The 26554-nt window shown below is 67.7% G+C and overlaps 1 protein-coding gene across 1 annotated transcript; it reads right to left on the bottom strand.

The window, feature by feature from the left end:
• Positions 1 to 10781: 10781 nt before the first annotated feature.
• On the bottom strand, positions 10782 to 26372 carry LOC123832989 (zinc finger protein 883-like). The gene is made up of 5 exons (XM_045860954.1): positions 25945 to 26372; positions 25133 to 25294; positions 22433 to 23337; positions 18413 to 18423; positions 10782 to 11900 (listed from the first exon to the last, which is right to left on the bottom strand). Exons 1-5 carry the CDS (start codon positions 26288 to 26290, stop codon positions 11222 to 11224), a joined length of 2103 nt encoding a protein of 700 aa, XP_045716910.1. The 5' UTR covers positions 26291 to 26372; the 3' UTR covers positions 10782 to 11221.
• Between the last annotated feature and the right edge of the window lie 182 nt (positions 26373 to 26554).

Raw genomic sequence — 26554 nt, 5'->3', positions numbered from 1 at the left:
AATAGAACTCCGCCGTCCCCACCTCCCACACCCTCAGCCAGCCGTCCTCACTGCCATCTCCCACTGGACGGGGGCGGGCAGCTCCCCACAGGCCCCCCCGACGTGTGGCCGTCCTGCCCACTGAAGCCCAGTCATCTCCAAGTGCAACGGAAGCGTGTTGGTGTCCCCCTAACCCGGCCGGTGCTCCCCCGTGCGCCACGGCGACACCCACTCCAGTTCCTCTCGGGGCGCCCACAGCCGACCTCCCCAGAGGGCCTCTCGCAGGGCCTGGGGTGTGCCGGCCTGCCGGCCCCGGCCTGGGGCGTGCCGGAAGAGCTGGAGTTGACTGCCCGGAGGCAACGGCAGGCGAGGGTGGAGACCCACCGCAGGTGACTGGGTCTGGAGGCGTGTTCCAGGTTCTCCTGGAGGCCCCGGCGGGGGGTGAGCCCGCGGCACACACCCGCTCCTCACCGCACCGCTGGGACCTGGCCTCACTCACTTCCCCACGCCCCTCTGTGTGCTTCCCGGGCCCCCCACCCAAACGCAGGCTCTGCTTCCCACGGATGCAGCCTCAGACCCTCGCACACGCGGGCCGCCCGCCCGCCGTGCCCTTGCCCACGCAGCTTTCTGAGGGCCTGGAGCCCAGCCTCCACCCTGCCGTCTGCCTACATGTACTCGGCCTCCCACACGCAGCTCTCGGGTCCCCTGTGTCCCCAGTCGCGGTGGCACCGAGGCCCGTGCCGCACATGCCTGTGTTCAGGATGCTCCCCTTCCCCCTGAGGAACACGCCGAGTTTCCCTCGCACCCAGCACCCAGCGCAGGCCCGGCCTTCAGGTTGTGTAAAGACACTTGCATGTGCAGCGAACCGGCCGTAACAGCTCCTGTTCGACAGCGTCTTTAAAACATTCCGGGAGCTCCCTGGCTGGCGTAGCTCAGTGGATTGAGCGCAGGCTTCGAACCAAAGCATCGCAGGTTCGATTCCCAGTCAGGGCACATGCCTGGGTTGCAGGCCACGGCCCCCAGCAACTGCACATGGATGTTTCTCTTTTTCTTTCTCCCTCCCTTCCCTCTCCAAAAATAAATAAATAAAATTTAAAAAAACACACAAAACTTCGAGAAGAAAACACAGGAGAAAATTTTTGAAAACAAACAAACACGCAAACATCCCGGGAGTGTTCAAAATAGCAAAAAGCGTGGCGATGTCCCCATCTCTTGAGGACACCGAAGACCCGTGAGCTCCAACAGCCCTGGGCAGCAGAGCCAGGAGCCTGAGAGCGTGGGCGGTGCTGCGGGACGATCCCTCCCCGGGTGGCCCGTGCACCTGGCGACCCTGCGGCGGCGCCCTTACCTCCCACCCCCACGGCGAGCCTGCGGTGAGCCGGCCTTGGGGGCTGTCTGCACCGCAGGCCCCGCCCCTGGAAACGCCCCCTGCAGGTTGGCGCACGCGCAGTCCTGGCCACCTTCCCAGCGGCCCCCGCGGCAGCGCCCTCGAGGCGCATTTGGCACGAGGCGGCGTCAGCTGCGCACTAGCGTCCCTGGTTGCTGGTGGTTCGGGCGTTGTCTCGGGCGTCGGTGCGGCCACTTTGCGGGTCCCGGGGACGCCCCAAACAGCTGCCGTCGGGCTGGGACACGGCCTGAGGTCGCAGGGCCAGTGCGGGGTGAGTGGGGCTCGAGGGGGGCGGTGGCCCCGTTCTCCTTGACGACCGCGCTCTTGCCCCCAGCCAACCCCTTCCGCTGGGTGGGTCCGCAGCGCCTGGCGTCCCGTTCCCCTCGCGGTGCCCCCTCCCGCCGTGGCCCCGGGGGCTCCTGTGGACGCATGCCCGCGCCCCAGGGCTTCCTGGGCGAGGTCTCGGAACGCCTGACCCTGCCAGGCCCGGGAGGCCCGCACGGTTCCGCGGCCACGGTGCGGCCCCTCATCGCGGAGCTCGTGTCCTCCTCCCGCCTCCGCGTCCCCGTGCGCGTGAGCGCGTGTCTCTGCTAACACCTCAGCGTATGGCTCTGTTTTGTTTTTTCTTTTGCTCGGACGCATCCAAAGCCGTAGTACGCGGCTAGACCTGGCAAACTGGCTACGTTCAGCCTGTGCCTGCGTTCAACAGACCTGTGATATTTAATGACGAGGAAACCCGGGGAAACGCTCAGACCCGTTAACTAAGCTCCCCGGGGACACGAACCACTTACTGTGGGGTCAGTAGTGTCGGCCAGGGCGGACCGCGGGCTGCAGGCCTGTGTGGGTCTCTGGGCTGCGCTGGGGCTTGGCTGTCGCTGCGTTGCGGTTGGGACTGCGCCAGCTGCGGGCAGGACTGGCGCAGACGGTCCCTGCCACGTGGCCCAGGCTCCTGCGGGAGCCGGCCTGGCGCCGCCCCGAGCGTTCCCTTGCAGCGGGGCCGCGCCGTGAAGGACGCGGAAGAGGGGGTGGGAGATGGCCTGGGCTCCCGTGTGCGGCGGTGCCCTCGCCAGGTAACAGCGCGCTGTGGGGAAGAGGTGGCCTTTGCCGCGGGCGTTGTGACTTCTGTTCACGGGCAGCTCGGCCCCTGTCCAGGCCTGGCCCGGCCGCTCCCGCAGCTGGAGGAAGGCGCGATGGGGGGGCCGTGCAGGGGAGTCGGGTATCAGGCTGGAGGCGGCGGCGGCGGCGGCGGCGACCACCTTATCGCTTCTCCGTGCGGTTTGTGTTTCTACCCGTCAAAGACCACAGGTCAATGTTGGCTTTGCCTCTCGCGCGCTGTGTCACGACGTGGCCGAGAGTGGAAAGTGCTCCGGGCCGGGCCCGCCGTCTGTGGGGGTGTGCACGCTCGGTTCCTCCTTCCAGACTCACTTCTCTCCTCGTCTCCCGCCACCTGTGGGCGTGTGGCCGCTCTGCTCCTGCTCGGGCTAAGTCACGCCTGGCTCCTGTCACCTGACTTGTGTTTCTGAGTATGTTTGCACACTGGCCGCCCCTTTTGAGGACCACTTCCCTAAGTCGGGGACTCCTGGGCACCGTGGGGTCAGCAGGGGGCGGAGGCGGGCGCCTGGGGGCGGGGAGCTGGTCCCGTGGGCTCCCGTGGGTGGGAGACGCACCCGAGTGCTCTGGCAGCTTCTGCCGGCGGCCTGTGCTCAGAGGTGAGCTGTGCCGCGCGCTCTGCGAGGAGACTGCCCGTCAGGGCTGCGTGCACGTGTTTCAGAAAGGAAGAAGTCTGTGGAAGGCAGGGGCACCTTCCCCAGGTGAGCGAGCAGTGGGTTCGAGTATTTACACGTAAACCTGTGTCCCAGACCCGCACAGACCAGCTGGCCAGTGGGCACGGCCGGGCGAGCTACTCCGGCCAGCTTGGGCGTGTACTCTGGTGGAGGGGGCGGCGAGGAGTGAGCTCAGGGACCTGCTGTGGGACGAGTCGGGAGAGCCTGGGCGGGGGAACAGCCTAGAACGGAGCCTCCCCGTGCCCTGCACTGGTGCTTGTGTGTCTGGGGGGGGCAGTGGGCAGGGTGCGGTCTGCTCTGGCCGCTCACGCGCTGCTGTGGGTCCCACCTCGGACCTGCCCCGGCTGTGGGGCTGAGGCACGGTGGGCTGTGTTCCGAAGGCCGGTTGGAGAAACGGCCTCAGTTTGGGCGCCGCTCTGAAGGCCGTCCCCTGGGTGGGGGGGGGGGGGCGGGCGGAGGGCATGCGCAGCTGTCACTGCAGGGCCGTGCGCACCCTCCGGTTCCTGTCCTCCGCGGGTGGAGAGGCAGTCCCTCGTTGTCGTGGGCCCCTCCCCCCCAGTGACCTGGGGGGGCGCTGCCTGTGGCGTGGGGCCCGCTCGTGGGTGCTCTCTCTGCTCTGGACGAGGTTCCGAGGCCACGAGGAGGTGCTGGGGTTGGGCTGCAGCTGGCCCTCGGTGCCCGCGAGGTGGTCCCTGCGGAGGGGTCCTGCCGGCCTGCCACCAAGCACCCTCAGGGAGGGAGAAGCACCGGAGCAGGCACCAGCGCTGTTTACGGGCCCCGAGCCCTCTGAGCCGGGAAGCACAGTGGGCCCAGGACTCTGCTGAAGGCTCGGGGGCCGGGCTGGAGTTCACTCCCGGACTTTATGAGGACCCTGGGGCAGGAGTGTGCAAACCTGCAAACACGGCGGGCTTGGGGAGAGCCGTAAGGAGTGTCAGCAGCTGTCGTCCTAGCTGGTGGCCAGCCAGCAGGCGTGTGGCTCCTTCTGCAATGGCAGCGACTGCCACCTGGCTGCCCCAAGTGCTGAGACCCAGCCTCCGCAGCCACCCCGCTCTGCCTGGCCTCCAGCCCTGGACGCGGGTGCGAACCGGAGAGCCAGGGCGGTGGTGAGAGCGGGTGGTCTTGTTGAGCTCGAGGGTTTGGGCCCGCAGTGTGCGCGGGGGGTGGGCTCTGCTCCGCTCCTCTCCTCCCCACAGTGCCTCAGCCCCACCTTGCAGCCGGCAGCTGAGACGTGGGGGTGGGGCCACCTGCCCAAGGTTGACAAGTTGCAGAGCCGTGCAGCCCGCTGCTGGCTCAGGCCACGGGTGAGTGTGTGTCTGTCCTGACCAGCGCATGCTCTGGACGGCCTGCAGCTCAGCCCCGCTGCCAGGGGCCAGCGGTGGTCAAACGCCGGATGGGGGAAGTGTCAGCTCCCGGGGTCCTCGCTGGGCGCGGGGCTGGTCGGCTGGGACAGTTATGGGACTGGGGCAGTTGTCAAAAGCACCTCCCCTGGGAGGCCGCCCGGGCTGGGTGGACGGCATGTCTGTGGCCTCTGTCCCTGTGCAGCTCCACGCCCGCACGGGGGCGCGCGCTGATGTCTGAGTGTCCAGCAGGGTGTGCGTGTGTTAGTTCTGATCAGGCACCTGCAGCCGTGGGTGGCCGGCACTGACACGCTGCGCCTACCGTGTGCAGGCCCCTGCTGCTGCGCCTGAGCCAGTGTCCTGACAGCTCCGGGCGGGAGTGGAGGCCGGGACTAGACGCGGACCTGGGTCTGTGCGCAGTGGCAGAAGGGACCAGGCGCCTGCCTGCGGCGTGCAGCAGCCCCCAGGGCACGGCCCCGCCCCCGGGAGGAGGGGCACCTCAGGGCACGCCCAGCGCGGGCCGGGCTTCCAGAGCTGGCCTAGCGGGGCGGCGGCTGCTCGGCTCCGTGGGGCTGCTGTCCAGAGGTGCGTGGAAGCCACCGGCAGCCCCCTGCCCCCGCGGAGGATCCGCACGGCCAGGCACGGAGGGTGCTGAGCCGGGGTGTGGGGCGGTGCGGGCACCCCGCTGCCCCCGGCCACCTGCCGCACTCTATGGGAGCGCACAGGCCACCATCCCCGGGTTCCTAGACGTGCCGCGGGGCGGGGGCAGCGTTGCGCACCGTGGCTCCCTAACCCCGACTTCGGCCCCAGAGGGGCAGGTCCTGGCCCCCAGGGGAGCCCTATTTGCGGTTTCTCTGTTTGCATTTGGTGAAGTGTCGTCATTTATGTAGGGGGTGGGGCCTGAGCTCTGTTGGGTTTGGACTTCACGTGGGCCGCCTGAGACCGACCGGTGCTTTCTCCCTTCGGGGGTCTCGGTTCCTCCGCGTTTCCGGGAGCATCGGCGGCGGCGGCGCGAGCCAGGCACCCAGCCCCCTCTGAGGGCCGCCGTGCTCTGCGCCGGGCTCGGCTCTGCCCGCACCGCTCCCTGAGACTATCAGTGTCTCCGGAAACTTGCCGGTGTCCTGCCTGCCTCCTGGAGCCGGGCCTGGCTTCCTCACCGCGGTCCTCGGGAAAGGCCCGCTGGTTGTGTGGGTCTCCAGGCCCTGTGGCCAGGGGCCCGGAGCAGGCCCTGCTGTGGCACCACCGGGGCCTCGTCCCTCTGTCCTAGGACCAGCCGTTGTCCATGGTGGAGCACTGCCTCGGGGGGACCTGGGGACAGGCTGGGGTGGGGGACTTCAGCGGCGGCCTTGGGGACGACGTATGTCCAGTGCTGGGCCACACGAGTTGTGCCCCCGCCAGCAGCAGGCCCCTCTTGGGAGTCCCTCAGGCTGGTGCCCTGGGCCCCTCTGCCCCACCCCCGGCCCAGCTCTCGGAGGGGAGGCCTTTGTTCAGCAAAGAACCGTCCCAGTGCAGACAGCCCCAGCTCCCGGGGTGGGGGGGGGCACTCCGGGCGGCCTTCTCGATGTCCCAGGCGACTCCGGGGAGTCCGAGGGCCCCGCTGGGGAGGCCCCTGGAGGCCCCTGCTCGCCCCCCTCCCACACAGCCAGACTCGCCGCCTGTCCCAGCGGCGGGCGTGAGCGTGTGCAGGGGTGGGCGCGGTCAGGCCGGCCAGTCCCCACCAGCTCCCCCAGCAGGTGACCGCCCCAGTGCGCACCTCCGTGGGGTCACGGTAAAGGCTCGGCTGGCGGGGGTGTGGAGGGGCAGGATGAAGCCCAGGCCTCGTCCTGCGGGAGGGAGAGGAGCGGGGCCCAGGCGCAGGGCAGTGGCGGCAGCTGCAGCGCGGCCGAGCTTCCCCTCCTGCGAGCCCCCCCCACCCCCGACGGCCTGCGTTCCTGCCGACAGGGAGCACCGCGTCCTGGTGGGCGGGGGTCTGGCCCCGAGGCCGCCTCCACCCACCCCCGTGACGGCAGGGCCACCCGGCGGTGGTGGTTGGTGGTGGTGGTGGGTGGTGGTGGTGGTGGGTGGTGGTGGTGGTTGGTGGGTGTGTCGGGGGCTGCGGCGCCCGCACGTACTCAGGGTTCCGCTCTGAAGCCCGAACGTCATTTTCACTTGGCCCCAGTGACCACATGGAAGGTGTGGTTCACAGTCGCAGGCACTGCTGACCGCACGGCTCCCCGTCGGGCGGCAGCAGCAGGACAGACGCAGACGCAGGAGACGCGCGTGAAGTGGCCGTGGAGCCTGCCGGAGCCCCCAGGTGCACTCTGGGCGTCCATGGCGTCCACCTGGGCGCCGGTGCGTTCGTCGTCTTAAACCGAGGATGCACCCCTGACCTTGAACGAGGCCAGGACGCCTGGCTCCTGGCGTGCTGCGTGAGGACGAGGTGCAGGCCCGCCCCCCCCCCCCCCCCAGGCATCTTCTGTCCACAGCAAAGCCGTGAACTTGAGCTTAATGGCTGAGGAGGTTGCCACGTTTTGCGGGAAAACACTGGGTCACGAATACGCAACAAAAGAAGTTTCCCAACACAACTTCAGCGACCAGCGGGGCAGTGGCCCCGACCCACCATCCCGGGGCTGTCGGCCGCGCTCTCTCGTGGCCTTTCCAAGGGCTTGGTGGCCGTGTTCCGGTCAGGACACCCCGTGCCCTGGACTGTTCCCTGTCTGGTCGCATCTCTGTCCAGAGAGTTGGAGACGCAGGCAGAGGGTGGGCCCAAGCAAGCCGGGGCCTCACCCGGGCACACGTGAGGAAAGGGGCGTGGCACTCGGTGAGGGGGTGTGGGAGGCCGGGAAGCAGGAACTTTTGGGGGGAAACTCTTTGACAAGGAAGTTTATTTCTTTTCTCGTTTGAGAAACTCACGTGTGCACTGATCCGAGTCATTGCCGTGGGTTTTCCACAGGCCCCTGAGGGACTCTGCCCCCCCCCCCCCATCAGCGCATGCTGGGTGTCCACCGCCCGCCCTGCCAGGTCTCTCCAGGGCCGGGCTGTTGCCAGCATTCACCCCTTCTCGGGGGCCTGGGCTGGGATGTCTGGGTCGTGGTTACTCGGGGGGTGGTGCACTGGGCCCTGCGTTCCCACGCTCGGCGGGCCGAGAGCTTGAGGTGGTCTCGTTGGGGCTTGAACTCCTGTTTCCCTGAGAGTAAAGACGTGGGGTGTCTTTGCGTGCTTGTTTTTCACGTTTGCTTTTAATTTTTTTTCTATTTAAAAAATGGAGTTACTGGCATATTTCACAGCGACTTTTAGTTTTTTTCAAAATGTGCAGTGCCTGGCTGGTGTGGCTCAGTGGACTGAGCGCAGGCCTGCGAGCCAAAGCATCGCCAGTTCGGTTCCCAGTCAGGGCACGGGCCTGGGTAGCGGCCGGGTCCCCAGTAGGGGGTGTGTCAGAGGCAACCACATATTGTTGTTTCTCTCCCTTTTTTCCCTCCCTCCAAAAATAAATAAAATAGAATGGAATGTGTGGTGGACATGGGTCCCTCCTCAGATGTGAGTGCGTCTGGGTCGGTCGCGCAGGTCGGTGCCCACGGCCCACATGTGGCCGTCTCTGCCACCACCTCGGTGTCGTCCGGTGGCCCCGCTTCCTTCCTCATCCTCACGGGCAGGCCGAGGGGCCCATCCCCGGTCCTGTCCCCGCGCCAGCCCCCGTTTCAGCCCAGGCGGGCTCTTCCTCCGACGAGGCAGGGGGCCGGGGCCGAGGTGGTCTCTGCCCAGAGTCCGATCCCCCGTCCCTGAGGGTCGGGGGCGCAGTGGCCTGTGTGACCGACACCGGCGTCCCCATCACGCACACTGCTCCTCAGATGCCAAGAACCCACGTGTCTGTGGTTCCCATGCAGGAGACGGCAGCAGGAGAGAGGAAAGGGACCACGTACCTGGACCCGTGGGACTTCGCGGAGCCCACGCTCCGTGGGCAGAGACGCAGCCCGGGAAGCTCTGCCCACGGAAGAGAGACAGGCCAGCCTGCCGGGGGCCCAGTGCGCATGGGGCCTCGCGTGCAGACCGAGGGGTGCACCCCGGTGTCTCACGAAGGCCGGCGGGCGGCATTCTGCGAGACCAGCGTCCCGGGGGACTCGGCCGGATGGAGGGGCCTCACACACAAGTCCCCACAGGGGGCAAGGGTCCACAGCAGCCACGGGCGTGCCGGTGGGGCCAGGCCCCAGCTCAGCCTCCGGGCACCGAGGCCTCTCCTCTGGGCACCGCCGATGCCGGGGCGACCTTCTCGGCGCTCAGAAGCTGCGGGAGGCGCTGGCAAGCTCCCGCGAGAGGTCGGCGGCTGCGCTCCGAGCCCCGCAGCGGGAAAACAGGCACCTTCGGGACTGGGCTGCCCGGCCTGTTGCGGGGCGGCGGCGACCCTGTCCTGCACTGTCCGTCCATTCGGGCTGGTGGAAGAACCGCTTTTTTGGTGGCTCAGTCTCCTGCTTGCACGTTGGAAACGGTCCCCGAATGCCGGCTCTCCGTCCTCACGGGAGTGGGGGCGACGACAGGCGGTGTGCGCCGCTGAGCTCGCCACTGGAGCGGCCGCTGCCCGTCCGCTCTCCGGGTGGGCGTGTCCTCCAGGGAAGGGCCCGCCCCCATTCTCCCGGGGGCTGCGCCTCCCCGCGTTGGCGCGGCGCCCTGGCCTCTCAGGTCTGCTGGAGACGTTCCTCTGGGCGGGGACTGTGTGGGTCCGAGTTGGATCCTCCCGCCGGTTCTAGTGTTTTCACTGTTTTCACTGTGGTTGGTTTTTGGGGACAGGAGGAGGAGGAAGACATGTCCGTCAGCGGCCTCAGGAACACCGCCCGCTGGGACCCGACCCGCAGCCCAGGCGTGTGCCCTGACTGGGAGTCGAACCGGCGACTCCTCGGTCCGCAGCCCGTGCGTCAATCCACTGAGCCACACCAGCCAGGCCTGTTCCTTTTAAATCCCTGCACCCCTCTTCCTACCGGACTGGAGATGGGCTTCCCATTTCCGGCCTCCCTGGGACTCGGGGCTGCTTCTGCAGCACTGACGCCCCCTGCGGAACCGCGCTCTCCATCCTCGGAGGGCCCCTCTGCAGCCCCTGCCCGTCGGTGCCTGGGGGTCGCTGCTGCTCCCGCCGCGGACCGTCGTCCTCACACACCCCGCACGTGACCGCTCTCCCCGGCCTCCCGCGGCGGTTTCAGCGCCTGGCGACGGTCTGTGAGCAGGACCAGGACAGGGTCTAAGTGCATGCGCGGGGGGGGGGGGGCTTTCCTCCGACGAACAGCTGCTTCGGCTCCGACTGGCACTTGGGAGGCAGCACGCGCCGGGCAGGCCCCGCCCACCTGAGCATCACGGCTCAGCCCTGGCTGTCCCCCTCCCCCACCCCGGGCGCCCCAAATGGATGTGAGTCCACGCTGGGGGGAGTGCAGTCCCCACGCCCACCCCCGCCCCTCGCACAGTCCTGCAGCCTCAGCTCACACGTCCATTAAGCACCCTCGAGAGCCCTGGACCTGCGCTGCCCCGGGAGTCCTGCCGGCGGCTCGGCTGGAGCAGACCACCGCTGCACGGCCGCCCGGACCCGTCCGGTCACCACGGCCGTTTCGCAACGTGCACCCAGACCCCTCCCCTTCCCCGTGCGTCAGAGACGTGTGCCGCCCCCACCGCCCCGCCTTGTGGGTCTGCAACACAGGCCGCTGCTGCCGGAGCTGCGCACCGTGAGTCCCGGGGGGGTGGGGGGGGCATGTTTCTTACACGCACACCCCCAGTGCACCCTGCTCCGCACGGTCGCATCCGCCTGCCGACGCGGTCACGGAGAGCCCGCCCCGGGGGCGCCCTCCCCTGCCCTCCCGGTGCCTCTCCCGGGCTCCCTGCTCCTCGCTCACACCCGCGTGGCCGGTCTGTGTCCCCGGAACAGCGGCACGGAGCCCGGCCAGGGGGTGCGTAGGAAATGTTTGTTGAAAGTGCTGAGATCTCACACGTCTTCTGTGCTGCAGACTCCGGAGCGCCGTGGGAGCGGGTGCTGGCTGCTGCTCTGCCCGCCCGGCACCTGAGCCTGCTCTCTTCGCGCCTGACCCCGCTGCGCAGCGCGCTCCGACACGGGGAGAAAGACGGGCGTGGGGCTGCAGCGACCCTGCTGCCACGCGGGTGCATCTCAGAGAGAAGCCGAGGGAACGGAGGTGCGGACCCCCGGGGGGCCGGTTGCGTCCTGCTAACACGGGGCCCAGACACCCAGGGCCACAGGGGCAGGCGGGCTCACTGCCCACCTCTGAGGGTGGGGGTTGGCCGGGGAGGGCCGCGAGGACGCCGTGGGGTGACAGAGAGTCTGTCCCGACAGCACGGCGGTTACAAAGGTTTAAGTGAACACTGTTTGTTAAACCTCACGGAACCAAAACACTTAGGAGCGACACACGGCACCACGTGCGGATTGCGCCGGAAGTAACAGTGTGAGCCACGCAAATGACCGGACCGGAGCCGATGCCGGTGGACACGGGCCACCGCCGCCAGTCCCTCCTCCGGGAGCGTCGGCGATGTGCCCGCGGGAACTCACCTCCCAGACTCCACTTCCCGCTCGGGCCGCTCCCGGGCGAGGAGGCCGCAGACTCGCCGGTGGCAGCAACGCGCACCACCATGACGGCCTCCCGGCCCCGCCCCGCGGCCGCGCAGGGTGCAAGGCCCGCAGAGCTCCGTGTGGGCACCAGCTCAGCGGGGCCGCGCCCCCTCCCCACCCGTGCGCACGTGTCCCTGCCCCACGCTCCCACGTCCCGGCTTCACTCTCCGCTGTGCACCCGCTGGTGCTGGATGAGGTGGAAGCTCAGGCGGAAGGCGTGGCCGCACTCGGCGCAGCGGAACGGCTTCTCGCCCGTGTGCACCCGCTGGTGCCGGAAAAAGCCGGACAGGGCCCGGAAGGCGCGCCCGCACTCGGCGCACTCGTAGGGCTTCTCGCCGGTGTGGATGCGCCTGTGCTCGCTGAGGAAGGAGCTGCGGCTGAAGGCGCGCCCGCACTCCCGGCAGGCGAAGGGCTTCTCGCCGGTGTGCACGCGCTGGTGCTGGAGGAGGTTGGAGCTCTGGCTGAAGGCCTGGCCACACTCCTGGCACGCGTACGGGTTCTCCCCGTGGTGGGTGCGCTGGTGCCGCACCACGTTGGAGCTGTGGATGAAGGCCTTGCCGCACTCGCGGCACTCGTACAGCCTCTCCCCGGTGTGGATCCTCCGGTGCTTGACGGCGTCGGACCTCTGGCTGAAGGTCTTGCCGCACTCGGCGCACCTGTAGGGCTTCTCGCCGGTGTGCACGCGCTGGTGCCGGACGAGGTTGAAGCTCTGGCTGAAGGCTTTGCCGCACTCCTGGCAGAGGTAGGGCCTCTCCCCGCTGTGGGTGCGCTGGTGCCGGATGACGAGCGAGCTGTGCACGAAGGCCTTGCCGCAGTCGCCGCACGTGTAGGGCTTCTCCCTGGCACGGGCAGCGTCGGTGCTGCAGCCGCGAGGCCATCCTGTCCGGTGGCCGCTGCCGCCTGCTGCGGGGCCCTCGTTCCGTGCGGGACCTGGCGCGCCCTCACAGCCACTCTGCCCTCCGGTCTCCCCACGAGCGACCGGCCCCCGCAGGGCCTCTCGCAGCCGCTCTCCGGCCTCCTCGTTCCCACGAAGGTCCAGAGAAGCCAGGGCCGGGGGAGGCCCCTGGCACAGTCCTGGCGCCTGCTCTCTGTGGCCGTCCCCTTCCTCCATGGCCACCTGCCGCTGCACCGACTCTGCGCTCTGTGCACTGCTCGCAGCAGTCCGGCGGCCACGGGACACCCGCGTGAGCGGAGCTGGAAGAGAGGGCCGGGCGTGGGTTCAGACACGAGGGACTCCGAGCCTCGGACAGCCCCACGAGAGCTGCAGGTGGCACCGGGGACCTACGGCCATGCTGGGAAGATGGCATGAGGTCAGGGGTCAGAGCGCACCAGGCGCCTGGGTGGGGTCCTTGCTCGGCTGTCCTTTCTAACCTCCATGGGGACAGGGACAGACAGGGGCTGGGGGCAGGTAGAACCTGGAGGCTCCTTCCGGTGACTCCAGGAGACCTGAGCCTGTGCCTCTGTCTCTCCGGCCCCAGGAGCGGAGGGGACAGGCTCGGCTCTGCCGCACCCCCCTGTCCCCCGGCCTGGGGCCAGAGCAGGACGCGCTGAGGTGGACAGCATGAGTCCTGGGCCCCGCCTACCACTCCGACCCTGGGCTCCTGGAGCGACACTGTCTCAGATGAGCCCCCACCCGCCACCTCGGAGGGCTCTGTTCGTGCGGAGAGGACACTGACCCAGACGTCGGCCGGAGTGGGCACAGCCCGGGGGTGGGGGGCGGGGGGGGCTGCCTCGGTGAGGCGGCAGGTCGACGAGGTCCCCTCGGCTCAAGAGCATCTGGGATGTGGCGTCACAAGCTGGGGACACTGGGAGGCCGAGCAGTCCCTGCAGCGTCATCAGGGTCTCCTGTGGCCGGTGGCCCAGGACAAGGCCAGGGCCAGCAGACACGGGGTCCAGAGGAACCCCCCCCCACGGGCAGGCACTTCGCCTGCTGCTGCAGCCCTAGGGACGAGTGCGGGTGGGCAGGCGCCCGCCAGGCTTCCACCGACCTCTGACCGGGGGCCGCACCGTGGAGTGTTTGCGGGGGGTGTGGGGGGGTGTGGGGTGTGCAGGACAAGTCACCCAGGGAACACGGCCGTGAGCATGCTCGGGCAGGGTGAAGCTCTGCGAGGGAAGGTGGCCTCGCCCTCAGCGCTGGTCACGAGATGGTGCAGTGACGGCAGCCGCAGAACACCGACCCCAAGCCCTTGGCCGTGTCAGCCCTGACGGGGCCCCAGCGTCCCCCCCCCCCCCCCGGTCTGCTGCTCGGGGCCGGGAAATGAAGCCCAAAGCCGGTCCTGTTCTCAGGAGCCTCCAGCCCGGGGACCCAAGAACGGGGGGTGGGAGGTGGGGCCCATGGGTGCTGTGGCCGGAACAACGTGGTGGCAGCCATCTTCCCGCAGCTGGACCGGGGACCCCAGCTCCCGACACGTGACCTCTCTGGCTGCCCACCCCTCACCTGCACGTGTGTCCATCAGGCTGGCCCTCCGCGGCGTCCTGCAGACACACCAGGAGTGGGGGCACCTGTGTGGGCAAAAGGAAGAGGGGAGAGAGTGACAGGAGGAGTGGGGGGGGCGGAGCCCCCTGGGGCCCAAAGGAGCCCCCTCGCCCGTGCGCCCGCCTGTCACTCGGACGCCCGGGGACAGACAGTCCGTGGCGGCGGCCCCACGCCCGCCTGCAGCCCCTCGCTCCACGAGGACCCAGCCAGCACCTCCAGCCGGTCCTCAGGTGTCTACAGGTTTTCAAGTTTTTTGGTAATTACGGAATTTTTAATATAAAAGAAGTGAAAAGTGTAATTTTGGACTGAGGAATGATTTTGCTAAGGGCAACGCCAAAATCTGATGGATTTCACCACACAAGAACATTTAATGTTAAACATAAGAAACTGGCCCTGGCTGTCATGGATCAGCGGACTGAGTGCTGGCCTGCGAACCAAAAGGTCGCTGGTTCGATTCCCAGTCGGGGCACACACCTGGGTTGTGGGCCAGGTCCCCAGTAGGGGGAACATGAGAGGCAGCCACACACTGATGTTTCTCTCTCTTTTCTCCCTCCCTTCCCCTGTCTCTAAAAGTAAATAAAAATCTTTAAAAAACAAAAGGAAATAAACAGGTAGGGGGTAGACTTTGGTCAAGGTGGAAGTGGAGATAAACATGCTTCGCCCCCTCACACAACTACAGAAAAAATCATCACTAGACCTCAAAACAGGCGACACCCCGAACTGTCGGAAAGGGGAGCTGTACGGAGTCCGACCACCGAGATGGAGAGAAGCCGTGTCCACCCGGCCGGGCAGGACGGCAGGGACATGCCAGTGGGCGGAGGGGTGGCAGGTGGGGCAGCCCCACCTTCCTGTGTGGTGGGCAAAACTGGGGGGGACACCGTGGGAATGAGGGGTCCCAGCCCCTGGCCAGACTGCACAGCCCAGGGTTCCAGAGCTGGGGGGACGAACCCTCACGACTTCTGGCTGCAGACACCAGTGTTGGGGGGGGGGTTGGAAAGAAACTGCCGGGTGTTGAGGACTCTGTAAAGGGCTCTCACAGACTTACAGCAACGCAGACCCCCCCACCAAGGGGTGAGGCGCCTGCCCCGCCCTGCCACCACCCGAGACTCCGCCCCATACTCTGCAGCTGCCTTCTCTGCAACAGGCCCCTCTCCGGAGGGGGTCGGAGCAGCCCCGCCTGACACACACACACACACACACACACACACACACACGCTGCCACGGTGGGGAGACGGAGAAACGGGGCCCAAATGAAAGAACCAAGCGGAAAGGACACGACCAGCCTACCAGACATAGGGCTCCCAACGTGGGCGGCCACAGCCTGAAGGAGGGGTGAGGATCCCGCCAAGTGCGGCAGAGACACCTCTGCTGGGAGACGGGAGTTGGGGGAGGAAGCCGGGATTCGAACCAACGATGTGGAACATCAGGAAGAAATAAGCATTTGACCAGAACAGCAAGAAGGAAACAATAGAAGGAGAGTATGAGGACCCTCTGGGCCTCTCCAAACGTCGGGAGAAGCAAGGACCCACAGCCAAGGTCGCTCCATCCAGCAAAGCTCTCAGTCAGAGTGGAAGGGCAGATGAAGTGCTTCCCAGATGAGGTCAGGTTAAAGGAGTTCACCATCACCAAGCCCTTATTATATGAAATGTTAAAGGGACTTAGCTAAGAAAAAGAAGATAACATGAACAGTAAAGTGACAAACTCACAACTATCAACAATCTAACCTTAAAAAAACAAAAACAAAAATGAACTAAGCAAATAACTAGCACAGGAACAGAATCACAGAAACGGAGATCACATGGAGGGCTATCAGTGGGGGGGGTTATAGGGAATAAGGGGCGCAGGTGGTAGGTGGGAAATGGGGGGAGATGAAGAGTAGAATGGAAGAAGTTACATGCACGACCCATGACACGAACTAAGGGGGGTAAAGGGGGGAAGTGGGACAACTGTAATACACTCAAAATGCTTAAGCACACACGTGTCAGAAAAGCTGGTGAAAGCCATGAACACGCAGCCCACCAAAGAACAGTGGCGGACACGTCTTCAAACCTCAGTCCCACACCTGTCCCGCGTCATTAGCAATTAGAAAAGGCAATTTAAACCTCCGTTTTACTCGGAAAGATTCACTCGGGTCACCGCCGCGCGCCTGGCGGTCACGGGACAACGTACAAAGGCCGTGGGGTCACACTGACTCCCCCCTCCGGGACCTCCCGACGCCGAAATCGTGATTTATCTGCACGGAAACTTCATCTGGAAGTTTGTAGGCGAAACCGTGTGAATTAGGTCATTTCACAGAAAGACCAGGGCAGGTTGACTCACGCCAGCAACTGGGGACGCAGCGACCCCTGGCGGCCGTCACGCTGGTCTAGGGAAGCTGCCCGCAGACCGCGGCCGCGGCGCATGCTCCCCGCTTCCACTGTCCTCGGCGGACCTGCGGCTCTTCCGCAGCGAAACCCCAGGACAGACGCGCGGCCCTCAACCCTCGCTTCACGGTCGCGCTCGACACGGCCCTAACGTCAGCCACCCCACCTGGCCCGCCACCCCATACCTGCAGTCACGGCTGCTAACCCCTAGTGCCCAGCCCTTCACTCGCGGCGCAGACACTTCCGGCAACACTCTAGGCTGTGGGAGGACTGTGCTCTCAGCTGCCCTGGAGGCCGCGACGCGGTCACTTCCTGGGCGCTCTAGGCATCTGGAGGACTGTGCTCTCAGCTGCTCTGCAAGCCGCGACGCAGGCACTTCCTGGGCGCTCTAGGCATCTGGAGGACTGCTCTCAGCTGCTCTGCAAGCCGCGACGCAGGCGCTTCCTGGGCGCTCTAGGCAGCCGGACGACTGTGCTCTCAGCTGCCCTGGAGGTCGCGACACAGGCACTTCCTGGGCGCTCTAGGCATCTGGAGGACTGTGCTCTCAGCTGCCCTGGAGGTCGCGACACAGGCACTTCCTGGGCGCTCTAAGCATCTGGAGGACTGTGCTCTCAGCTGCTCTGCAAGCCGCGACGCAGGCACTTCCTGGGCGCTCTAAGCATCTGGAGGACTGTGTTCTCAGCTGCCCTGGAGGCCGTGACACAGGCACTTCCTAGGCACTCTAGACCTCCGGAGGACTGTGCTCTCAGCTACCTTGGAGGCCTCTGCCGGAACAGTTGCAAGGACATTTTAGGCAACTTCCCACGATGCTCTGGCCAGGGATGTCAAACTCATTTTCACCGGGGTGATATCAGTCTCGTGGTTGCCTTCAAAGGACCAAATGTAGTTTTAGGACTGTACACATGTAACTACTCCTTAACTAGGGGCAAGGAACTCGGCACTGCTGCTGGGTAGAAACAAGGTGCTGGGGCCGGAATCGGCCAAGGGCCTTGTGTTTGCCACCTGTACTGTAGGATAATGGAGACTTGGGGGCTTAGCTGCCCTGGAGGCCTTGGCGTGGGCACTTCCGTGGACGACCTGGACCGCCTGATGAGTGCACTCAGTAGTGCTCTGCTGCCCTGGGAAGCCGCTGGGTGGCAGGCAGATGGTCGCCCCAATGTTGGCTTCCTTTTGAGATTCTTAAAGGCAGGGTCCCTAGCTCCAGTGCGAGGCCCCTCCCAGGCTGTTGTCCTGATCTTCATAGCAGCGCCGCCTGCCTTCCCGCTCCCACGGGCATTCCAGAATCCCTGACTCTGCCAGTCTCTGCTCCCACACACCCACCTGGCGCAGCTCCAGCGTCTCCCGCCCGGGCTCCACTGTGTCCAGGCAGGTGCAGGGATAAGGTGAAGAAAGTGGGTCCAGGTTTGGTGACCGAGCTGGCTGCGGAGTGAGTGAATGACGGAGTCGGCGCTAGTGGAGAAAGGGGAGCGCCAGGGAGGAGGAGGCCGCAGACTCAGGAAGCTGCTCCGTGGAGAGGAGCAGGAGCAAATAGGGGCGGGGGTGGGGGAGCCACACGCCACTGGTGCTTCTGCGAGGCCCAGCCCTCGGCACTTGTGTCCACTCCCCCCACACGTGTGAGTCCCCTGGCCTGACCTCAGCACCCCAGAGACAGGTGCTGCTGTGCAGACGAGGAAGAGGCAGGGGCTGGCGCTCAGCACAGGAGAGTGACAGCCCTCCCTGGGCCAGGCTGCGCTGTGAGGGCAGAAAACCGGGCCCTGGAGCTCCGAGTTCACCGGTGGTCGGTGCTGGGGCTGCGGGCTCCTGTCACTGCCCAGAGCACCTCAGACGCCACCGGCTCAAGGGCTGGAGCGTTCAGCTCTGCCACCTCCCAGGAATGAGGTGAGGGAGCCAGACCACAGAGGGCTGGCCCTTTGCTGGTGGTCAACGGAGCCAGCTGGGAAGGGCCCAGGCAGTCTGAGTGTCCTGGCCCAGTGCCAGAGCAGTTACCTTTTTTGGCCCAGAAATAGCCTCAGGCTGCAGAAGTGGAGAACCAAATGCAGACCCCGGGCCGACTGCAGCCCAAGGCTCAAAGGGTGGCTATGGGGGGTGCAGTGCGCCCTGTGGGAGGCCGCCCTCACTCAGGTGCAGAAGGGGGGCAGCCCCTGCAGCTTTCTCGGAAGCCCGCACCCACCCTCCAGCCCCGCAGCTCCCGCCCCAGCTGGCCGCCAGCCCGAGCAGCCGGGCATCACTGCTCTGGTCAACTCTGTGTCTGCACCCTCCACGTGCTGCCTTACTTATTTGTAACAAATTATGCAAAACACACACATTTTTTAAATCTACAAAGTGGAAACGCACCCCCACCCTGCATGCTCAGTGGGATACCTCAGGTCTGAGGGCTGCTTGGCCCACAAGGCACGCAACAGGCCGGCCTGGCCTTGCGCTTGGAGCTTTCATCCCCTGGAGGGTCCTGTGGCCTCTCCCGACTGCGCCCTCCTCGCATGGTCCTGGCCTGTCTCTCCTCCCACCGCATAACCCGGTCTCCTTCTGAGCTCAATCTGCGCTGGCTCCCGCGGGAGCTCCGCAGGCCCCGACCTGCCGGCGTTTCAGGCTCCAGCCCATCCCAGGCACTCTGGTGGCCAGCAGCACGCCCCCGCCCCCCCAGGCCCAACCCAGCCCAGCCCAGGGCTGGGCCAGGTGGGGCCAACTCCAGCCTCTGCACTTAAAAGGTTGTCAGTGTAGGTCCGCACGTGCAGCACGTCCCAGTAGGGGGCGCGCAAGAGGCAACCACACAGTGGGGAAGGGAGGGACAAAGAGAAACATCAATGTGTGGTTGCCTCTCATGTGGCCCCCACTGGGGACCTCGCCTGCAACCCAGGCATGTGCTCTGACTGGGAATTGAACTTGCGATGCTTTGGTTCGCAGCCTGCGCTCAATCCACTGAGCTACGCCAGTCAGGGCTAAAAACTTTTTTTTTAATCTTAAAAAAAAAAAAAGTATCATACTTCATGTCAACTTTCAAAAAACCAAAATGAAACAAAACCCGGGAACTGGTGCTCCGGATCGTGTCCCCAGCACAGATGCCTCTCTTCCAGTTACAGGAACGACCACAGGTCGCATCCCCTGGAGGCAGGACCACCCAGCTGGCCTCAGGGCTCAGGAACGCGGCGGAGCAGGCGGGACAGACAGCCGTGCACAGGGGGCGCCCTGGGACCGGCAGGGGCGGCTGCCTCCCTCGGAACAGCGGCCGCGCGCACAGGCCGGGCGGGCTCTGGAGCACCACCAGCAGGCGCGCGCGGGGCCCGGCGGTGGGAGGGAAGGCGGGACCGGCGGCCGTGCAGCCAAGAAAGGACACGGTGGGCTCGGGGTGGGCCGCGTGGCCAAGGGGCACAGCCTCAAAATGGGGTCAAAGCGAACATTCACATCAAGAAGCTACTTGGATTTTAAAGTCGTCTTTCAGGTGCAAGTTAGAATTCATTAGCATTTCGCTGTACACTTGTCGTTCTTCCTTAAAACGTTTTTGTAAAAAAAAAAAAAAAAAAAGGCAGCGTTTGCGGCGTGCGTGCCCATGAAAAGAAAGGCGTTGTCGGGAGCGAGAGCCGTGTCAGGAGCGACGAGGAGCTGAATTACGGCGCGCGAGGGCGGCGGTGGGCGGGCCCGAGGGCCCCTCGCGCAGCAAAGCGGAGAGGGCAGGACAATGGACGGCCGCCGGGGCAGACGCGAGGCAGGAGGACGCAAGCGGGAGACTTGCAGACGGTTCTCCGCAAGAAAGGGGCGGAGGAGGGCCCGTGGCGGAGACCGACCCACGCGGTCACGTGGGGGGCCGGAGGAGCATTCTCAGCGAGACAGGCCGGAAGCTGTCAGTCCCCCGAGCAGGCAGGGGGCGCCACAGAGCAGCAGAGAGGGGACCCACGCGGGGGCGCGCGCGGGACGGGTTCGAGGAATCTGGGAAACCCGCTGAGCCCGGTGGGGACGCGGAGCGGAGCGCCTGGCACAGGCTCCGTGGATCTGTGGGTCCAAAGCGGTGGGACCGCGAGGAAGCTAGATTAGCCGTGGCCTGGGGGACCGGCTGTGCTGACAGCCAACTGGGGGTGGGGGAGGCCGAAAGCATGGGCCCCAGCACCCTAGATCCGGGTTCGAATCTCGCTGGGGGAGTCCCGTCTGACCCCGCCCCCCATGTCAACAGCGTGCAGAGGCCCGCACGCTGGGGACGCTTGGAGCTGAGGTGCGCAGGGCACTTCGCGCTGCTTGGAGGACCCGCTGGAGGCCAGGCCCGGGGGGCTGATCGGGAGGGCCAGCCCAGGGGACCGGCCTGGGGGGGCTGCTGGGGACAGACGGGCCGGAGGAGCTCAGGGGGGGCCGGTCGACCGAGCTGGCCCTGGAGCTGTCCGAGGTGCTGGACGGGGCGTGCACCTCAGCGAGGGTGTCAGAGAGGCAGAGCCTCGGGAGGGGGAGGAGCCAGGGGCCTGCAAGGCGTGTAGGGCTGAGGCCGTGGGAAGCAGGCGGGGAGGGGGGCCTCGGGGCGCGAGGTCTGGCTGGTTGGAGTGGCCCGAGGGACGGCGAAAGCCGGCCTGGACTGGGGAGAGAGCCGCACCGCCCACGGCGATTAGCTGGAGGAACTGACTGCCTAGCAGAGGGCCGGAGGGGGCGGGGGTAGGGCCTGGGCACGACGCTACCTTCCAACCCTGGGGGCCCTATCGCTGTTGAGCGAGCGCAGCCAGGCCATCTCCGCCCAGAGGGCAGAGCTGGGGGCAACAGGGGGCGAGGGGCAGGCTCCCGCCCCAGCCAGAGCTGCCCTTCGGCTGGAGTGGCCTGTCCAGGTGGTGTCCGCGTGGGGCCAGGACAGCTGCCTGTGCAGGGGTGTGTGCTTTGAGGGGCTGGAGGCGCCCAGCGGGGCCCACTGTCAAAGTCCTTGGGGGTTTGGGGAGGAGACCCCCTGGCCCCACCAGAGGCCCCTGAATGTCCCCCCTGGGGCGGGGCCTGGGAAGCGCGGTGGTGGAACTGGGCGGTCCCTTAGTGGGTCCCCACACCCATGACACAAGGTCCTAGAAAAATGCAGGCCAACAGGACAGCGCTTCACGGGGCTGGCTGAGATCAGCAGGAGACCCCCAAACACCCAGGCGGGGGGGTGCACGGGCGTTCCCAGGGCTAGAGCTGGAACAAGGAATGGGATGGGTAAGTGGAATGGATCTGCTGTCAGAAGGCCCTGCAGGAAAGACCTCCACTGGGCTGCTGGGTGGGGCTCGGCCCCTCCCCCAACCACGCCGCGGCGGGCCCCACCCATGGGCCAGGTGCGCAGCCCTTCCAGGGTCTCACCCTCGAGTCCCCACGGGGCTTCTGCGGCCTGCACACGCACAGGCTGTGCCGAGACCTCCCTGAGCCGCACCCAGCAGCACCGTGTGCACACGAGGCTTCAGGAGCTACTCCAGGAAAACACGGACCACGCCCCCCAGCAAATCCTGCCCTGCGGGACCTCCTGTCTGCCCTACTCTGGGGGGTCCCCCGGCTGTGACTTCGGCGTGAGCAGGCGCTGCTAGGTCCTGTCGCTGAGGCTGCACGGGACCTCCCAGAGCTGGGGCTGACTCCGCGCCCCCCATGAGGCCTGGTGGCATGGCCACATGCACGGGGGAGAGGGCAGGCCGTGACCTTCGCCCGTCTTCCTGGCCGAAGGGAGTTAATGCCAGGACGGCACTGCTGCCGCCCACCAGCGAGGATGACTCAGGGCGGTGCTCTGACCCCGGAAGCTAACGTCCAGGGACAGCGTGGCCTCCAGCCCTCCCCGGGGGGGGGGGGTGCCCCTCACCCAGGGGGGGCACAGAGTGGGGATTCCAAAGCACTTGGCGGCCTCAGGGCCCAGGGCCGTGGCCTGCAGAGGGGCGGTGGCTCAACCACGGGGCCCTGCGGACCACGTCCAGCAGGCGGCAAACACTGGGGCGCGGCTCGGAGTGGCAGCCTGCGGGGAGGGGGGCTGGGAGCTCCCGACTGCGGGGCGGCGCCGCCCCGCCCAGGAGGGAGCAGGCAGCACAGGGTTAGGGCGGGCACGGGCTGCCGGAGGCTCGGCCATCACCGCCTGGCTGAGCTCTCCCCAGGGCCGGGAGTCCGATGGCTCAGAGGCGGGTGCGGCAGGCCCCGCAGGCGGCCTTTAGACCCGGCCTGGGGCTTGCTGCGGGGACGACGAGCCCCGCGCACTCTCCCCGGGTCGCGAGGGGACTGCACCGCCAGGCCAGGATGAGCGGGGCCTCTGCTGACACCCACCTTGAGGGGCCCGACCACGCCCTGGGTGTGGCTCCGGGTACTCAGGACACCCCCCGGGCCTCAGTCCCCGGGGAGCCCAGAGGGGGCGCTCTTAGGGCCCCCTGCCGCTCCTCCCCGAGACAGGCCCTTGGGGACAGGAAGCAGCCCGCGGCCTCGCCCAGGCGGGAGTGGCTCCGGCTACCATCAGTTAGAAAGAATTTATTGGGGACGCCAGGTGCGCGGTGCCAGCCGGAAGGGCGAGGCGGCTGGAGCGCCGCCGGACCCCACCGGCTCGGCGCGGCCGCTACTCCCGGTAGTGCACCCGCTGGTGCTGGATGAGCTGGGAGCTCTGGCCGAAGGCCTTGCCGCAGGCGCCGCAGGCGAAGGGCTTCTCGCCCGTGTGCGTCCGCAGGTGCCGGAAGAAGTGCGAGCGGCCGCGGAAGGCCTTGCCGCACTCGGCGCACTCGTAGGGCTTCTCGCCCGTGTGGATGCGCTGGTGCTCGATGAGGACGGAGCTCCAGACGAAGGCCTTGCCGCACTGGCTGCAAGCGTAGGGCTTCTCGCCCGTGTGCAGCCGCCGGTGCCGCAGCAGGTTGGAGCTCTGGCTGAAGGCCTGGCCGCACTCGGCGCACGCGTAGGGCTTCTCGCCGTTGTGCACGCGCAGGTGCTGCGTGAAGTGCGAGCTGTGGCTGAAGGCGCGGCCGCACTCGCCGCACTCGTAGGGCTTCTCGCCCGTGTGGATGCGGTGGTGCTGGATGAAGCCGGACCAGCCGCGGAAGCGCTTGTCGCACTCGTGACAGGCATAGGGCTTCTCGCCGGTGTGGATGCGCTGGTGCTTCAGCAGCAGCGAGTGGTACTTGAAGCTCTTGCTGCAGGCCTCGCACCGGTGCGGCTTCGCGCTGCGCGGGCCGCCCTGCAAGGCCCCGAGGCCCGAGCCCCGGCCGAAGCCGTCCCCCAGCTCCGAGCCGCCCGCCGTCCCTGAGGCTCCCAGCGGCCTGAGAGTCACACGCCAGGCGCCCCTCTTGGGCAGGCAGGACCCGCCGGCTCCGGACGAATGGCCTGCACGCTGCTCCGAGCCGGGCTCCTGTCCGAGGCTGTCCGCACACTGGGGCCTGCAGGGCAGACCCCTCAGAAGGGTCCTCAGTGCCCCTCCGTCCTGGTCCACCTCGCGTCCAGCATCCTGCAGATGCGGAGACGGCAGAGCCTGCTCGGGCTCCGCCTCAGAATCTGAAAAGACAGTTGGGAGAGGTTGCTAGCGCCCACCCACCCACCCACTGGGCCGCTCTGCCCTTCTGGGGGCCAACCGGCAGGGGCGCCACAGTGCTGGGACCAGGCTGAGTACGGGCCTGACAGGGCCCAGACCCGGGGAAGCCACAGCCCCGGCTCCAGAGGGTGCCGCCCGGACCCTGCAGGGGTGAGGACGCCAGGCTGCTGCTCCACAGCTCTTCCCGGCACTGGCCGAGGTCAGGGGGCAACTGCCGTATCTCGGACCCCTGCAGGGTCTCCAGGCGGGGTGGGGAGCTGTGCCCGGCGGACATCCCCGGGGCTTCTCCTGGGCAGGTGGGTGGGGGTGGGGGTGGGGGGACAAGTGGAGGCCAGGGGTGCTGAGTCAGGGACCCCAGTGGGACAGGCAGGTGGCTGTGGGGGTCTGGGGGCACCCACAAGTGTCGGGTGAGGAGTCTGAATGGGCGAGGGGCCTGGGGGGGCAGAGGTGAGCGCTGAGCCAGGGGCCAGAGGGGCCCAGGGGCCCAGCAGTGGTGGCGCCTGGGGCGGTGAGGCTGCACAGAGCCCGGCGCAGGGCAGCCTCTGCTCCCCCACCCGGCCGGCAGGTGTCCCTGCCCCCTCGGCCCCCCTCCGTGTCTCCTGACAGCTCCTCCTCCCACGGGGGCTGGGAGAGCACCTCAGGGCTTCGGCCGAGGGAGCCTGGGGTCTAGGGCTCATCTCCCTGCAACCCACTCAGACCCAGGGCTCTCTCTGCAACCTGCACGATGCCACCTGCTCCTAGGTCACGACCCCTAGCACACAGCACCCCCTCCAGGGCTTCGTCTCCACCCACGCTCTCTCCTTCGGGGCCAACCCTGGGAGCTCCTGGGCACGGCACCCCACCTCCCCCTGGGCCACGTCTCCAGACCCTTGGCCGTGGCTCAGGGCCTTCTGGGCGGGAGCCGTCCAGGGCTGGTCTCTGCTGGTGCAGCCCGGGGTGGGTCCCGTCAGGACGACCTTCAGGACGGCCCCTCCCCAGTCCCACATCCCATCGGCCCGACCCTCAAGAGGAGGAGCCGTGGCTCGCTGCGCCCAGCCTCGGGCCAAGGGCTTGGTGACGCAGACTGACGTGGTCTGAGCCCTGTGGGCTTCCGCGCCCCCATTGAAAACATGGGGACAGGACGTCCTGCCTTGCCAGGACGTTTCAAAGGTGACGTGGGGGCCTTGACGTCCTGACTGCATGTGGCAGGGGACACGGGCAGGGACCTGGTGCTGGGGGCCTGGGGCAAGGCGCTGAAACCGCCGTGCAGGGAGGGCAGCCGGCCCGGCAAAGGCCTGTGCAGCACCCAGTGAGCCCTCCCCGCACCCCCAGCCTCCAGGACGACCCGCCCAGAGCCTGGCACCCGGCACCGTTGCCTCCCACGGATCTCAGCTTATCTGTGTCCTCGGCTGTGAGGCCGGGTCGGGGGCATGGGCCCCCCCAGGGCTCCCTGACCTCTGAGCGCAGGCAGGGCCCAGGGTACCATGTGCTCAGGGCTTGGAGCAAGGCCCCTGGGGCCCCGCCCTAACCAGCCTGCCCAGAGCCAGGAGGCGACTTTCAAAGTCTGGGGGGCGGGGGCGGCGATACGAGGACTCGCTGACCCCACAGAGGACCCAGGCACTGAGGCTGCGCTTGGTTTTGCCCAGATGCCCCTCGCAAGCGAAAAACGGTCCCAGGGGCCGTCCCCGAGGGACCTTTGCTCACGAAGCTCAGCCCCCAGCCGCCTCGGTCCCGCCGCCCCCGGGGATTGGCGGTGCGGGGGGGGGGGGGCGCCAGTACCGTGCTGCCGACTGTGGGAGCGGAGCCGGGCCTCCGGGTGGTGGGCTCCAGGGGTCCCCGGCGACTTGAGGCTCACAGGGGCCGGGACACGAGGCGGCTGCTGACAGCCCCCCGGGGCCGCCATCGTCCTCAAGGCCCGACGAAGGTGCGCTCGCCCGGGACCTGGGGAACGAGAAGCGGGGCAGCACGAGGGGCGCGAGGGGGGCCGGGCCCCGCGAGCTGGGCGGGAGGGCGGGGCGCCGCAGGTGCCGCGTGGGGCGGGGGTGCCGGGCGGCTCCCGCGCCCGGGACCCAGGAGCGCGCCTGCAGGAGCCGCGCCGAGAAGCTCTGCCCCGAGAGCGGCCCGACCCTGGAACGTCACCCGGCCCACGGCCTCGCCCCCCAAAAGCAGGCGGGTCCCCCCGGAAGGACCTCCTGCCCCCCAGCCGCCCCGGGGCCAAAGCCGCTTTGCCCCGATCTGCTCCGCGGGAACGGCTGCGGCGGTGCCGGTGCCGGGGCGAGGGCGCTCCCGCCGAGATGGAGCCGCAGGGCGGCCGCGCGGCGGGCACGCGGGGCGCAGACGCCGCGCCCGGCAGACCTGCCTCCGCCCCCCCCCCGCAGGCGGAGCCGGGCCCGCCGCCCGGTGGGAAAGGGCCCGAGCCTCGGTCCCCCGGCTGCGAAGTGGGCACGGCGGCCCCCGCCCCCGGCGGAGGCCTCCTCTCGGCTCCGGGACACCCCGCGCCACCCCCGGGCCGGGGTCAAGGTCACGCGGCGGCGGCCCCGGGGCGGGGTTGGCGGGGACGAGCCCCGCGAGGGCTTACGGCGCCCACTCACCTTCGGAGCCCGAGGCGGCCGCCGAGCCCGCGCTCGCGCCCGCGCCGGCCGGAAGTGAACCCGCGCCCGCCCCGCCCCGGCCGAGCGCACTTCCGGCCGCTCTGGGCGCCCGGAGGACTGCGGCTTCGGCGGCCCCGAGGCCCGCGATGGGGGGACACATTGGACCCGCCGCTCTCCGAGTCCCCCGTGCCCGGCCGCCCCGCGCCGCCCCGCCGGGCTCGTTTCGGCGACGTGAGGGCGGACCTGGGGCTCCAGCTGCTCCCCGCGGCCGCTCGCCGCGTTCTCGGCCCGCCTGCGCCCCCGCCTGGTCCCCGGCCCCGCCAGGCTCCGCCGCCCGAACGGGCATCTCGCCGAGCAAGTGCTCCGCCTTCTGCCGAAAGATCTCTCCCAGCCTCCGGCTGCTAAAGCAAAACCTGGCCGGCAGCTCCCCGGACCTGCGGGTCTCCCCGGATCCCGCCCCGCCAACCCCTGGCCCTCGCCCTGGGGGACACCCAGCAGCGTTCCCGTCCCCACCCACCAGGTGCCAGTGGCACCTCCTCTCAGTTGCTGACACCCACACATGCCCGCGGGCGCTGTCCGCGAACCCTTCTGGGTGACTGACTCGCCCCTG

The sequence above is a fragment of the Phyllostomus hastatus genome, unplaced genomic scaffold (assembly GCF_019186645.2).
Source record: "Phyllostomus hastatus isolate PE091 unplaced genomic scaffold, TTU_PhHast_1.1 phas_scaffold_21, whole genome shotgun sequence".
In the NCBI taxonomy this organism is placed as follows: Eukaryota; Metazoa; Chordata; class Mammalia; order Chiroptera; family Phyllostomidae; genus Phyllostomus; species Phyllostomus hastatus.
The sequence above is the reverse complement of the archived record's forward strand: the minus strand, read 5'-3'. Positions and strand labels throughout refer to the sequence as shown.